Source organism: Gobio gobio (assembly GCF_949357685.1).
Source record: "Gobio gobio genome assembly, chromosome: 18".
Lineage (NCBI taxonomy): Eukaryota > Metazoa > Chordata > Actinopteri > Cypriniformes > Gobionidae > Gobio > Gobio gobio.
In genome coordinates this window covers 17,357,737-17,374,213 of record NC_137111.1, presented here as the reverse complement: position 1 = coordinate 17,374,213, position 16,477 = coordinate 17,357,737, and the positions used below count along the sequence as shown (strand labels likewise).

Sequence of the window (16,477 nt, the reverse complement as noted above, 5' to 3'; positions counted from 1 at the left end):
TCCGTAAGTTGAATATGGAAGGCGGTCCGCTGGAAGCTAGATATTTTACTTTATAATGCGCTAAATATCGATATTTTTCTTACAAATTTTTTTGATTCAAAACCCATTGATTCACTTCAGAACTTAGTTAGTTACTCAACATTTCTTCGAAGGCAGCATACTAAACAAAATGGCACCTAACGCTGTACATAGTCAGATAACACACAAATAGCACTTCACAGAACACAATGCTCACAGTTGCAATAGTCATATATTAGCATGCTGCTAAGCTACTGACTCAAAATTCTAAAGGCCCTTTCACATTATTTGTGTCAAGTTTTTTTATTACATGACGCTCTATGAAACTAATTTGTGACAACTACCGAGTTACCTCAGATATTGGCTGTCCTCCAGTCAAGCTATTTCTAAACTATTTGATGCTGACCTATCATTTTTGCAATGACTATTCTAAAATTGCCCATAAATCTGTGGCTGTCATACTTGATTTTGCCTTGATTTTGTGGCTGTATTTTGAAGCGCAAAGCAGCAAAAAAAAAAAAAAACTTTATAAAGTTAACCTTTATGAAGAGATCTTGAAAGTCTCAATTTCCTTTTATTCATCTATATTTACATTATTTGTTTTATTTTTAATACTTGCACATCCTTTGTTTGCTGTCATCTGACCTTTGTTTGGCTTGCCTTGCTTGAAACGTGTAATTGTCAACATTAGTATGTCACATAGCTTTTATAAAAAAAAAGAAAAAAAAAAGATAACAGCTCTTTATTTCCCTTCTGTAACGCATCAAAGCCATTGCCAGGTCTTTTTTTGTGCACATTTCACACTTTCCAGCTTTTCTACCCAGAAAAACTGCCCTTTTGTGGAACGAGAACATTTTTGGAGTTGCCGAAAACAGTGCACGCTTACTTACATTGAAATGTCTTAACCCCTTTCCTGTCACCCCCCATTTTGGCAAGTGGGGCATTTTGACATAACCCAAATAAAAAGGCTGCTGCTCGCAAGTCTTTCTGAATATACACATATGTAACATATATCTAGACATGGCTTAAGCCAACACTTAAGAGTTTACAATTCAAGACTCAGAATTACTCAGACTGTTATTAAAATGGAGATATATAGGCTCAAACATTAAAACAAAAATAAAAAATATTAATAATATATTTTAAAATGTATACAAATATTATGTGATTGTAGAATAACAACTTATAACCACAACTAAAGTGAAGCCACAAGTGTGGTCATGCTTCATTTCAAATCTGAGGATGAAATCTCTAAAATTATGCATTTTATGAAGCATATTGTAAGACTATGTCATGCGACTTTTTAGCGAATGCTAAGATAAGATGCTATGATTATGTTATTGTGATAGCATCTTATCTATAAAACACATACTTTCAGTCTACTAACTACTCTTTCAACTGCTTAATTCATACTCAATTGTTTTCATTCAATGGACTTTCACACGTCTGTCATGAATGACAAACCTCATTATCCTTTTATAGAAATTCTTTTGTTTTAAAATTGAGCTATTCTAATCTATTCAGACATTCTTGATGGCCCATCAACTCATTCATCCCACTTTACATTATAACTTACTATCTGAAGTCTTTCTAGCAAAAAAATAAGAAAAAGCATGCTTTTGGTACCCTTATGTGAAATAAAATATAGCTCCTGGCATGACAGGTACATTAGAGCTACAGTTAGCACCAAGCTACATAACACAATATAAAATAATAATATTACACTTTAACTCCAAACTCCCTTTAAACAGCCAACGAGTGTTTGTATTTACTTCCGATCACGATATAATGTGGGTGTCAGTGATGTTCTATGGTGTCAAAATGTTATATTTAGCATTTTATATGGAGCTAATCGCTACACCTGTTTAACATTTTACTGGAAACATAATTTTTTTATATGAAAATACACCAAATCGCATGCAAAAAACGCACAAACCATATGGCATAGTAATCGTGCATTTATTGCTTCTTGGTTGGCAATGTTTACAACAGAGAGATGAGATGAGGAAGTGCACTGAACAGTGTGACCAGAAGGGGCAGGATTATAATCACGTTGTGTCACGTAAGAAGATTGACAGCTGTACAGCGAATGAGAGCGTTCTGGGATCATCATAAGTGAAGTGCATCAGGAAGAACACAGACAGAGATCGCCCTGAATGTCATTCAGCTCTTCAGATCAGCATAATTCATTGATAAATGAATAGAAATGTTATTCTGTATGACGAAATATTTTGCAAACATGTGATAATAAATCTATATTTGTCCAAATATGCACACTGTTTCACTAAGAGCCTGAACGGATGCGGTTTAGTGCATGTGTGTGACCACAAATAAAACGGAGAAGACGTGACTGGCTTTTGATTCTTGTTGATATTTAATTCAAAATATTGTCCATTACAGATCGGTTATTTTGCACATCTGACATAAATTAAGAAATGAATGTCACTGCAACCTTTTAATCATAAACAGTGGTCAAATAACAAAGCTGGAGACTTTTATCTTTATAATTATACCATGTTTTAACGTGCAGTGAATGTTGAACAACAGTAAATCTGGGGCCGTCGGCGATACCTGACTGCTAAGGGGTTAATTAAACAACGCAATTTTATATTTAGTTTTCTCTCCCCTGCAGTAGCGAACCCGTACCGAACCGTGACTTCAAAACCGAGGTACGTACCGAACCGTCAGTTTTGTGTACCGACACACCCCTATTGACTACTATTAGTTTTTCATATAGTATCCTATTAGTGTTTATCTCCCCCGAAGTATAAACATTGAGCCTCCCAGGCACCACACAAAATTTGAGAGCAGTCTGTTCAGATCTGTCAATCTCTTTCCAGCTTAACCTATAACGTGAGTTTGGAACAGGGGTGGCATTTCACAAAAACCTAGGGTATGGCATGATTCCTTCCAGCCATATATACAACAACAACATTCCCAAGTAATTATACTATATCTAAACAAATGACAAGACTTAAAGGGATAGTTCACACAAAAATGAAAACCCTGTCATCATTTACTCACCCTCAAGTTGTAGGGCTGCTCGATTATGGAAAAAATCATAATCACGATTATTTTGGTCAATATTGAAATCACGATTATGTAACACGATTATTTCACATGACTTTGGGAATGTGTTGCATTTATTAAAAATACACCTTTCAACAATTCAATTGAAATTGTAACATTTGTTGTACTTTTTGAACTATTAAAATAAATAATATAACATATATTCAAATCAAAGTATAAAAGTATTCACGTAAAAATGATAACCACAAATAAATAAGATCAACAATATGGTTCGGCTAGATATGCTTTTCAGGTATGTCTAACATTAGTGTAGGAGCCGCATTTGAGTTTATTTTTTGGTTTCATAATTTACTTATAATTGTCTTTTCTGTTGCATTTGAGTGGTACACCTTCTACAGCCAGAGAGGGCGCTATCCTATAAGTTGGAGCTTGAAGCGCAGAAGGAGAGAACAGAAGGAGAAGGCGTGCCAGCAGATACAGGCTGTTTCCGAAATCGCCCCCTATACCCTCATTCACTATTCCCTACATTAGTCCACTGATATAGTCCACTTAGAAAACGAGTGAGTGATTTCGGACACTAAGTGCGCCGGAAAGGCTGCCGTTTTTGCAGTTTGTGCTTGCTGTTTGGCAGCTCCAGTAATAGTTAAAAGATTTATCCTGAACTCTGCTACGGAAACTAGCATGTAACCTTAATCAAACAATATAATAATCATCTTAAAAAGGATCATTTATACCTGCATGCATGATATTGGGCTGGACCAGTGCGGTTCGGAAGATGGATGGATGATGGATTCAGCTGTGGGCACTATCTGAGGGAACAGCCATTTAGTGGTGTCCGAAACCATAGTGGAAGTTATTAAGTACACTCATTAAATCCCACAATGCACCACAATAACGAGTTTGCAACCGATGTATGCTCGACGGCTAGAGAATACCCATAATGCACTGTGAGAGTCGCGCCGTGCATTGAATGAATTCCCGCGTTTCGCCAGGAGATGGCATCGACTCACACACTTTTTAAGACCAATGATATTGGGCCCACTCACTTGTATCGTCTCTAATTGAGCACGTCTGTTTACATACCCTGATAAACACTGATTAAACGCGTTAGGGGCTTTATTTTCACTTTTCTAATATTTTCTTCATATTCATGGAAAATAAATTCCTTTCCGATCTGATGGAAAAAAGGATCAGTGCGAGTTTGGCAAAAGACGGATTCGAACCTCTGATCAATTTGCGTCAAATTTTAACGCCATGCGTCTTACCCCTACATTATTGCTGCTGATGAAGATTGTGTATTCCGTAGGTGTGTCTGCCTCAACCAGACGTTTAAACAAGCCGATATATTTAAATATATTTGTATGTAAATTGCATCTACTCCAGTAAAATGTTTCTGTTAAAGGACCCACCGACATTTTTTTTGCTTCTGACGCCCATAATATAAATAGTAGCCTACTATAAAGTATGAAATATATAGGCCTACTAGCCTATACTATATATATATATATATATATATATATATATATATATATATATATATATATATATATATATATATATATATATATATATATATATATATTATACTATATACATATTATTGTTATTTTTTTTATTAAATGCTTATTAGTTACTTTATTATTCCCCTTTCCAAGTAAGTTCAGTGCCACACAAGTAAAGAGTTATAGGGTTAACTTTAATCTTGTTGACTCGTTTTTGGAGTAGTGGAGTAATGGAGAATGGTACATAGGGCGAATCGGACAGCGGTAAGTTGATTCATCAGGGCGCGGCTCTCACAGTGCGTTGAGAGTACACTACACCGCCTGGTTGAGTGAGAGAACGATTCAAAAGCATAAGCAGTTGTTTCTCGTTTTGCTCTCGAAATGCTCTCGCGGGACTTTGATCGGATACGCCGATCGGGCATCGAACAAGCATATTCTCCAGCGCGTAAATCTACTGTACACTCGTTATTGCGGTGCATGGTGGGATTGAATGAGTGCACTCAAAAACGTCCTCTATTGTTTCGGACACCACTACAAATGGATGTTCACTCAAATAGTGCCCTATTTAAGGGTATAGGGGGCGATTTCGAACACAGCCACAGTCTTTGACCTCGGCCTGGATCTGAGTTACTGGAGCTTGGCCTGTATGAGAAAGCTGAGAAAGCTGAACTCCAAGCGCTACAAAGGAACGTTTAAAGACATTTTTGTTTTGTACTTTATATTTATTTGCAATAAAATTCGACAAGCATTCAACGACAACACTCTTGGATTTTCTTGGATTCGGGCTGTGAGTCTGACCCTGTACTCGCATTCTCCAGGTGGTTGGAAACAATAACAGGGGGTTACAGGAAAAACCCAACATTGTTTTTGCCACTACATTTCGTCAAAGACTTGCTGTGAATTGATCAAAGACAGATTTATGTTGAAACTACGCGATATGAAGACAAAGGAAGCGTCGGTCTAAGTGAGGCAAGCCAAACAAAGAAACACGTGGAGGTATGTGCTTTCAAAGTGAATAATATTTGAAGGATATAGAAACCAATCTCACCGCAGGTTTGTGAGTTGGTGAACTGTGATAAACAATTAAGAGCGGTGTAAGGCAGTTTGCCGTTGTGAAAACACAGCCAAATTGGAACGAATTAAATGCAAAGATATGTTGATTTAAGGAATGAATACGAACTGCTTTCAACATTTTTGAGAACTTTTTGATTGATTGAAGTAAGATAAATACCTTCTGAGATTTTGGGAAGTTTTTTTTTTGAGAATAATGGCTGATTCTAACAAAGAAGAAACAAACCCTGTTAAAGACATGAGTGAAACTGTTGCGCAATTGCGCTCATCTAGAGGAGGAAAAATGTCACATGTAACACGGAGGATGAACATTGTGAATGATTTAATGACTAGTCCGGAATTTCTGGATGAAGTTAAACAAAACATGATTAAGTTTAATACATTTCTTGAAGAGTTCAAAGCCGTGCATGCCTCCTATAGTGAAATGTTGGATGAGGAAGCAAATCAAGAAGACCACGAAACATGGTATCAGCCTAGATGGGTACAGATAAAGGCTTTTATGGCTAATGTTGAAAATTGGATTTCAGCCATAGAAAACCCAGGTTCCCAAGCCATAGTTGAAGCCACCTCTTCTGTCACCCAAGTAGATGATTATGATACTGATACTGATGCACAATCATTTAGATCACATACATCGTCTGTATCATTGCGCATTAGTGCAGAGGCAGAGAGAGTAGCTTTAATGGCTAAAGCTGCAAAGCTGCAAGAAAGGCATGCAATTGAGGAGCAGGAGCATATTCTAAGGAAAAAGAGAGAAGCTTTAGAGTTGCGTTCTGAAATTGAAGCCACTACTGCAAAAATTAATTATCTGAAAGAAGTTGAAGTAGAAATGTATAAACCTGCCCAGTCTGATGTCACAGTTCAGATGCCTTTGTTGGGTGCAGAAGCAGATGAAGTGAAGACAAAATCAACAGTGACACATGTACCATTGGATGAAAAGCTTGATAGCTCGCTTTATTTCCATGAAGGGACTTCCCCAGTAGTTAAAACCAGGCCAGGTGTTCAAGTTCAATTTCCTCCTCACAACAGACCTGTTTTTCAGCCCCTGGCTAACAGTGATATCCGGCCACAGCTACAGCAGACCTCAGCTCGTCATTCCTCCGTCAGCAAGGTCAGTCCCAGCCATTCAGTCCAATATACCTCAAGGGCAAATTCTTACACCCAGTTCAGCACAAGAAAGCCACATGATTAAAATTCTGGAAAGGCAAAGTGAATTAACGAAGATTCTTATGAAACAGCAACTTCTGTCTACACTACCGCAAGGTAGCATTCCACTCTTTGATGGCCAAGTTCTTGAGTACAAGTCATTCATTCACTCCTTTGAAAATATGGTTGAAAGCAAAACTGATAACAATAAAGATAGATTGCAGTTTCTTATTCAATATACTAGAGGCCTAGCACAAAGGCTAGTCAAGAGCTGTGAGTACTTGTCACAAGATAGAGGCTACAAGAGAGCAAAGGAGTTGCTAAAGGAAAATTTTGGAAACGAATACAAGATCTCTTGTGCTTACTTGGAAAAAGCCCTATCCTGGTCCCAAATAAAATCTGAGGATTTTAAATCACTACAGGATTATGCCATGTTCCTTAGGAGCTGCTGCAATGCTATGGAGGAAATGGAATATATGGAGGAGCTGGATACAGTATCCAATATGAGAAGCATTGTGCTCAAGCTACCATACAAGCTTCGGGAGAGATGGCGTAACAAGGCTTATGAGCTGCAAGAACAACGTAGTCGTAGGGTAAGGATTTTAGATCTAGTCTGCTTTATTGAAACACAAGCTCGTATAGCAGCTGATCCAGTATTTGGTGACCTTGAAGATCAGTCGGCTAGTAGAGCCAAGGCTAGATCCCCAGTCAAATCACAGGCCTCGAAGTCATCTGGCAGTAGTTTTGCCACTAGTATAGCTATTGCCCAAAAGCAGATGAAGTTTGATCTTTCTTGCCCCTTCTGTAGCTTAAGACACACATTGGACTTGTGTAAAGACTTTTTAAAGATAACACATAGAGACAAGCTCAGTTTTATAAAGACTAAAGGCATGTGCTTTGGATGTCTCTCCACAGGCCACATTAGCAGAGACTGCAAAAGACGTCTCAGCTGTAAAGTATGTAAGCAAGCTCACCCTAGTGTCCTACATATTGAGGCCAAAGATAGTATCATCAAAAAGGCAGAGAGACCCTCTGATGTTGCAAGCAATGCATCAGCAGGGTTATGTGGTCATATAGGGGCCGGAGACCAAGAGAGTGTGCTGTCCATTGTCCCAGTTCAGGTTAAGGCAGCAAAGGGCAGCCAAGTCTTACAGGTGTATGCTCTCCTGGACCCTGGATCCTCCGCCACCTTCTGCTCCGAGGATCTTATGTTTCGACTCAATCTGAAGGGAAGAAAAACACACATTCTTCTACGCACAATGTTCCGACTCATGTCGTCTCTGAAATGGAAGTTTCCGCACTGGACAGCAATAACTTCTTACCTCTTCCTGATCTTTTCACTCAAAAAGAAATGCCAGTTACCACAAACAGCATTCCCAAGCAGAAAGACTTAGCACAATGGAATTATCTAAGTCGAGTCAAACTTCCCAGCATTAATTCAAAGGTGGAGCTGTTGATTGGCACAAATGCTCCAAAGTGCATAGAACCATGGGAGGTTGTTAATAGTCAAGATGGGGGCCCCTATGCAGTTAGAACCTTATTGGGTGGGTTGTAAATGGGCCACTGAGAAGTGCTGATGGTAGTGCAGAGAATGTGACTGTGAATAGAATATCAGTTACAAGTCTAGAACAGCTTCTGATCTCACAGTATAATCAGGATTTCAGTGAGGTAGCATCTGAGGAGAAGACCGAAATGTCAGTTGAGGACAGAAGGTTTTTAGAAATAGCCAATGAGGCGGTCTTACAAGATGGACATTACTATCTGAAGTTGCCCTTTAGGAAAACTGATGTCAGCATGCCTAACAATCGCCAAGTTGCAGAACAGCGCCTCCAAACTTTGAAAAGGAAAATGAAAAAAGATGAACAATACAAACAGGAATATTTTGCCTTTATCAATGACATATTTGAAAATCATTATGCAGAGGAGGTCCCAGAGGAAGAACTCACACAGGCACCTGGAAAGGTATGGTAAATACCACACCATGGAGTGTATCACCCCAAAAAGAAGAAACTTAGAGTGGTGTTTGATTGTGCAGCTACTTACAAAGGTGTATCCCTCAACACAGAGCTACTACAGGGTCCTGATCTGACCAATTCTCTTGTCGGAGTCATTTGGAGATTCCGCAAAGAACCCATTGGAATTATGGCTGACATTAGGTCAATGTTCCATCAGGTGGGAGTAGAGAAATCAGGTGTGGACTACTTGCGCTTTCTGTGGTGGCCACAGGGTGACACCAGTCAAACCCCAAAGGAATACCGTATGCTTGTGCACATATTTGGTGCAGTGTCCTCCCCAAGCTGCGCAAGTTTTGCATTACGAAAAACTGCTGATGACAATGAAAGCTGTTTTCCCCTTCAGGTAGCTGAAACAATCCGGCACAACTTTTATGTGGATGACTGTGTCAAGTCCGTGGTTGAAGAGTCTGAAGCCATCCAGCTAGTAAAAGACCTCACTGCACTATGCTACAAAGGTGGATTCCAGCTGACTCAATGGGTCAGCAATAATCGGGCAGTTCTAGCATCCATTCCAAAAGAAAAATGGGCAAAAGAAATCAAAACACTGGATCTCGACAAAGACAGCCTACCAATGGAAAGAGCCCTGGGATTGCAGTGGTGTGTGGACTCTGACCATTTCCAGTTTAACATCAATTTAAGCCAGAAGCCACATACCCGCAGAGGCATACTTTCTGTTGTAAGTTCCATTTTTGATCCCCTCGGGTTTCTTGCTCCTCTCATTCTCCCAGCCAAGCAGTTGCTACAGGAGCTCTGCCAGAGAGGCTTTGGATGGGACGAACCTTTGCCCCAAGCTGTAGTAGACAGGTGGGAAGGATGGACAAACAGTTTAGAAAGAATAAAAGACTTCAGTGTTGCACGTTGTTTGAAACCAAAAGGCTATGGAACAACAAAGTGTGCGGAACTGCACCCCTTTGCTGACGCCAGTGAGAGTGGCTATGGCTCAGTGAGCTACATAAGACAAACTAATGAACAGGACATTGTACATGTCACTTTTCTCATGGGAAAATCTAGAGTCCTTCCTTTAAAGAACATCACAGTGCCACGTCTGGAGCTGGCCGCTGCAGCATTGTTGGTAAAGGTGGACAAAATGCTAAGGAGAGAACTACATCTTCCATTAAAGCCCTCCGTTTTCTGGACGGACAGCCAAACCGTACTTAAGTACATTAGAAGTGACACTGCAAGATTTAAAACGTATGTAGCCAATAGGGTCTCGCTGATTCGGGATAACTCGGAGCTGTCTCAATGGAGATATGCAAGAAGTAAAGACAATCCAGCTGATGATTCCTCGAGAGGATTGAGTGCAGGTAAATTCATGGAACAAAGGAGGTGGATGCATGGCCCAGAGTTCCTATGGAAACCTGAGGAAAGTTGGTCAGAGGTGGAGGCATTGGGCTTAGTGTTACAGGATGATCCAGAGGTCAGGAGAAACACTACTGTGTTTACAACAGTGATAAACACTGAAACACCCACAGACCAACTTATTTCATACTTTTCAAATTGGATTAGGCTACTTAAAGCAGTGGCATGGTACATCAAACTAAAAAAGGCCTTGATACTGAGAATCAAAAAATAAAAGGGCTTCCCATCGTATCAAGTCACTACCCGCTCCCACAGCCAAAAGGTGAGCCCAAACATTGAGGGCTTCAGGCCCAAATCCGGTGGACAGCGCCTCACAGTGGAAGATCTCTTACAGGCAGAAAGGTCAGTTATCTCTTATGTTCAGAGGCAAGCATTCCCAGCTGAAATTACAACACTGCAAATGACCCCACCTAAAGTGAAAAGGAGCAGCAGGATCTGTAGGCTTGATCCTGTGCTAGACGAAGGCATCCTAAGAGTAGGTGGCCGGATGCATAAATCTGCCATGCCTGATGAAACTAAACACCCCTGTATCTTGCCCAAAGATTCACACATTTCAATTCTTCTTTTAAGACACACTCATGAACGTTGTGGTCACAGTGGCAGGAACCACATGCTCTCAGAACTCCGTAAGAAATATTGGATTATTAAGGCCAACTCCTTAGCAAGAAAGGTGCTCTCAAGATGTGTTGTATATCGACGTGTGAAGGGCAAAGCAGGTGAGCAAAAAATGGCAGATTTGCCACTAGAAAGAATCCTACCTGACCTCCCTCCCTTTACCAATGTTGGATTGGACTACTTTGGCCCGATTGAAGTGAGGCGAGGAAGAAGCACCATCAAAAGGTATGGAGTTCTGTTTACATGTATGTCTAGCAGAGCTATTCATTTGGAAGTAGCTTTTTCATTAGACACTGACTCATGCATTCACGCTTTGAGGAGATTTGTTTGCAGAAGGGGGCAGATTAAGCACATCAGATCTGACAACGGAACAAACTTGGTGGGTGCTCAGGTGGAACTCAAGAAAGCTCTGGCGACACTGGACAAGTTGAAGATCCAGGATGCCCTGTTTCCTGATGGAATCGAGTGGAGTTTCAACCCACCAGCTGCATCGCACCATGGCGGAGTCTGGGAAAGGCTTATAAGATCTGTTCGTTGTGTGCTGAACTCCACACTCCATCAACAGTCCATCGATGATGAAGGTCTTCAAACTCTATTCTGTGAGGTAGAGGCTATTCTAAACAACAGTCCTCTCTCCACAGTGTCCTCAGACCCATACGACCTAGAACCGCTGACCCCAAACCACCTCCTCCTGCTGAAAACCCAGCCCATTATGCCTCCTGGAATCTTCCTGAAGTCAGACCTTTATGCTAGACGCCGCTGGAAACAGGTCCAGTACATGGCAGATCTCTTCTGGCATAGATGGACTAAAGAATACCTTCTTCTACTCCAGGAAAGGCAAAAATGGACTGTAGTGAAGAAGAACCTGAATGTTGGAGATCTTGTTCTGGTGATTGACCCCACTGCTCCTAGAGGGTCATGGCCATTAGGAAGAGTTCTAGAAACCAAGCCTGATCGAAAGGGGCTGGTCCGATCCGTGAAGCTCCAGACACAGACTTCAATCCTTGATAGGCCTATTACCAAGCTGTGCCGAATCCTGGAAAATGAAGAGTGTCCGGTGCCTCTTAACGATCACCAATAAGGGATGTAATGTATACATGTATATATACATATTTTTCTAAAAATATTAAGAGATTATTTGATTTCTGGCTCCTTTTTTGTATTTATTTTAAATAATTGATTCTATAGAGAACAATTAGGGGCCGGTGTGTAGGAGCCGCATTTGAGTTTATTTTTTGGTTTCATAATTTACTTATAATTGTCTTTTCTGTTGCATTTGAGTGGTACACCTTCTACAGCCAGAGAGGGCGCTATCCTATAAGTTGGAGCTTGAAGCGCAGAAGGAGAGAACAGAAGGAGAAGGCGTGCCGGCAGATACAGTCTTTGACCTCGGCCTCGATCTGAGTTACTGGAGCTTGGCCTGTATGAGAAAGCTGAGAAAGCTGAACTCCAAGCACTACAAAGGAACGTTTAAAGACATTTTTGTTTTGTACTTTATATTTATTTGCAATAAAATTCGACAAGCATTCAACGACAACACTCTTGGATTTTCTTGGATTCGGGCTGTGAGTCTGACCCTGTACTCGCATTCTCCAGGTGGTTGGAAACAATAACAGGGGGTTACAGGAAAAACCCAACATTGTTTTTGCCACTACAATTAGTTTTAAGGTACAGAAATGTATCAAATGTAAAATAACATTGCATATTTGAGTGCATAAATTAAAGATTAATCCTATTAAACTTACAAAAGCTATTCAATCAAGAGCAGTGAGTGATGTCCTTGTCTTTTGTTGTTTGACATTAAACAGTCAGCAGTAAAGGCTACAGCCTCTTTAAGACCTAAAGCATGGATATGCGTCGTCTTTATCGACTGTATAAAGTTTACTCAAGGCATATACAGACTATGTCTGCTAGGATACTCATCAAGATGGACATGTTGACATACGTTTTGTGTGAGTTCGTCCGTTCAAGAGCAAGACTTGAAAGAGAACTCAATATTTGCGCGCTGTGAGACGTGTGCGCACTCTCGGATGAGTGCACAGAGAAACATTTTCTCACAGCGCGCTACTTCTCATTCACGTCTTCTGGCACTACACCCGGGTGATGATGGCGAAAATAGCTGGTCATATTCGAACATACGGCAGCACTCGCATGCATTGAACAAAGTTTACAAAGAGATAATTATTTGAAAAATATGAAGGAAAAAAAGGACGTTTACACGGCACCCCTGCTCTCGTCAGTTTTTGTTTCTTTATTAGATTGTCATAGGTCACTCTGTGTTTAATTTTCAAGTGGTTAAACAAATTTGTGGTGTTCTCTTGCGTTGCAGCCACTACCATGTAGCAAATCTTGCACGTAGCATGTTTCTGCTCGTAGTCTGATTCCTCGAAGCCAAACTGTTCCCAGACAACGGAGTTGGTTTTGCCTTTTTTGCTCCCCAAACGCTGCTGTAACTGCCCTCCTTATGCCATCTTTACTCGCGCCAAGTTTTTAAATTCCAGCGGATGATATGCACACAAGACTCACGACATGAGAGTTTGTGGCTTCGGGAGGGGCGGAGGGGCGGAGGGGCGGATGTGCGCGTTTCATTCAGAACGCAAGACAAAATGAGAGTGTTCTTGCAAAACTGAACATGGCAAAATAATCGTTTTTTCTCGATTGTACTATTTTGGTGATCGTTGGGAGGCAAAATCGAAATCAAAATCGAAATCGAAATTCGATTAATTGCACAGCCCTATCAAGTTGTTCCAAACCCGCGTGAATTTTCTTTGTTCTGCTGAACACAAAAGAAGATATTTTGAAGAATGTTTGTAACCAAGCAGATAGAGTAACCATTGACTTCCATAGTAGGGAAAAAAATACTATGGTAATCAATGGTTGCTCTATCTGCTTGGTTACAAACATTCTTCAAAATATCTTATTTTGTGTTCAGCAGAACAAAGGAACTCATACAGGTTTGGAACTTGAGGGTGAGTAAATTATGACAGGATTTTCATTTTTCGGTGAACTATCCCTTTAACAACAATATGAAATCAATGCAAATTCTGAAACAGCCCTAAGCCTACACAGTCTCATAACCAGACACGAAGCATCACACAAGAAAATGTATCTTTTCCATGTTAATCAAAGTTTTTGGGGGTATGGGGTTCAGTATCAACACCCACATTATCGATTTACATAATTTATAGACAAAGCATTATGAAATCATTTACTGTTGGTTTCTTCATCTTTCAACACAAGTTTCCACACAAATCTTGTTTACAAATCGAAATGCTCCGAACAAACATATAATCCTCCAACACGATCCGCAATGTCATTAAAATAAACCATCCCCTTTAAATTAGATTTTTCAAATTTAAGGTTCACTGCAGTGCATTCTTGGATTGTCAGGTTTGGATCAAGTTAGAGTTTTTAATGAGACAAATCACAAATATATTTATCTTGCCGATAAATAGCCAATTGATGGACATTTGTTTACTGTATATCAATGAGCCAAAATGCAACATTGCTTGGCAATCACAAATAACATTCAGCTGCACTACACTGAAAAAATGGTAACCTAAAAACCTAACCTTCATGTGGTAATATCAAAAGAATTTATTTTTCAAATAAAAACATTAAAAATTAAACATTATTGAATCAACCTAATTATTGTAGGTTACACCAACAAAACAAAATATAAGGGTCAGATCAGGTAGAAATAGCTCTTTAAAATAAATATTGCAGGTTACCACTTTTTACAGTGTATGTCTACATTACAAGCTACACATATCTAAATGACTATAATTAATGAAGCAGTGTGTACACTGGAAGTACCTGACTACAACACTATTTACAGATTGCTGTATGAAATTGCACCATGGATATTCTGTAGTGTATTGCAGAGTACTGCAGAATTACAACCATCAACCATTTTACACAATTTTACCACCCAGCCCCACACATAACATCCTCACTGCGCTTTTCAAATCATACAAAAATCAATAACAATAAACGCTGCATGAAAAAGACAAGGATATCTGAAAATGTCAACTACAGACGCCCACCAATCTTTTATCCTCAACTGCTAATCTGAACAGTCTGACAATAGCCACAATTTATTTGCCTCTATTTCCACTCAGCCTCACGGCATTTCCAGCAACGTTTTGAGATTTTTATTACGGTTGTCAGTTTGTCTTTGGCAGACGTGACGGTATAATTCATACATCATCAGACGCTCAGTTTGGAGAGCTGAATCTGGCTGCTTCGGTAATGAAGGTGTGCAGAGAAGATGCAGAGACCGATTTGTGAGACGCTGCCACACAGAGATAGAGATACAATTATCTCTCTGACTTCGCTCAGAGCATAAACGCTGGGCTGTAACATCCCATTTCACCAACTCCAGGAACAAAATGGAAAGTTACGGTCCTGGAGCAAGGTGCTAGTGACAGGGAATGAATGATGCACAGAACTGTGAGTCTCACCTTCAGTGTTTTGAGCCAAGATTTGGGTGATGATAACAAACAAGCCAATCGCCAAACCCAGACAGCGCGATCTCCACCAGCTCCTCCTCATCTTCAGTTACTGCCTACTGCCAACCCACCTGCGGAAAAACAGACAGAGATGGTTTTTATTTTAAAGGTCCAAAAGACCAATATATCACTGTAAACCATGCAGCACTTGACAAATTTACAGAACTATATAAACAATTATAATACAATTGTGATAAAAAATTATGATGCTGCATGCAAACTGATAGGTTACTTAGGAGAAGATTTAAACTGTATTTTATGTATATATTTATATAATATAATATCATCCACCCTGCTTTGTAGATATCAGTATCATACTGCTCAAACACTTCCAAGACAACAAGTGAATACCCAACGCCCAACACACACATGCTGGTGTCCATGTTTTATGGGGACTTCCCATAGACGTAATTATTTTAAACCCTACCCCTAAACCAACCAATCATAGAAAACCTTCAGCATTTTTAGATTTTCAAAACAGCTTAAAAATGTAGTGTGATTTATAAGCTGTTTTCCTCTTGGGGACCAAAAGATATGTCCCCACAAGGACAAGGATTTCAGATATTGCCATCTTTTTAGGGTACACCTGAACCACACACACACACACACACACTTTCTTCTGCACAAGTCAATAAATTCCTTGTGGCAGCTCAAACTTCAGTACTGATTTAGTCAAAAGCAGATAAGTCTGTGCATTAAGCTGGCATGTGGATATTAAGTCGATTTTGCAGGCATGGTTACTGATCAGTGCACACTGAATTAACACTAGCTAATCCCAAAATGGAAGTTACATGTGAAAAAGATAGAAAAAAACGATAGAAAAGATAGAAAGAAAATTACACAGCAAAAAATACGATAAGAATTTAAATTAAGTAAGAACTATGGGCAGTTATTTAATTAGTTTATTAACAATTTCTAAGAGTTATATATTTATACATATATATATATAAATAATGAAAGCAAGAAAAAAGTTTCATATAGAGCAATACATTGTTCTAATAAAAATCAACCCTGGGACTTTTACAGTTGTTCAAGAAACATATTTATGGCTGCACTGCAATGAGAAAATATGGGCAGCACTTAAGTGCAAACTAAGAGTAAATAGTAGTTAGATGCTATACTTATAAATAGTGGCAGATACTATTTGCACCTTAGTGTTGTTGTACATTAAACAATATGCAATAATAACAGAGTGTAAATGATGATTAAA

The 16,477-nt window shown here is 39.5% G+C and overlaps 1 protein-coding gene across 1 annotated transcript in view; it reads right to left on the bottom strand.

The window, feature by feature from the left end:
- pcdh15a (protocadherin-related 15a) overlaps positions 1–15,310 on the bottom strand; it is a gene marked incomplete at both ends in the record, with an annotated part of 306,543 nt that extends 291,233 nt beyond the window's left edge. Inside the window, one exon of the mRNA XM_079842239.1 lies at positions 15,220–15,310. Within this exon, the coding sequence (XP_079698365.1) occupies positions 15,220–15,310 (91 nt within the window). The remainder of the gene's footprint in view (positions 1–15,219) is intronic.
- Between the last annotated feature and the right edge of the window lie 1,167 nt (positions 15,311–16,477).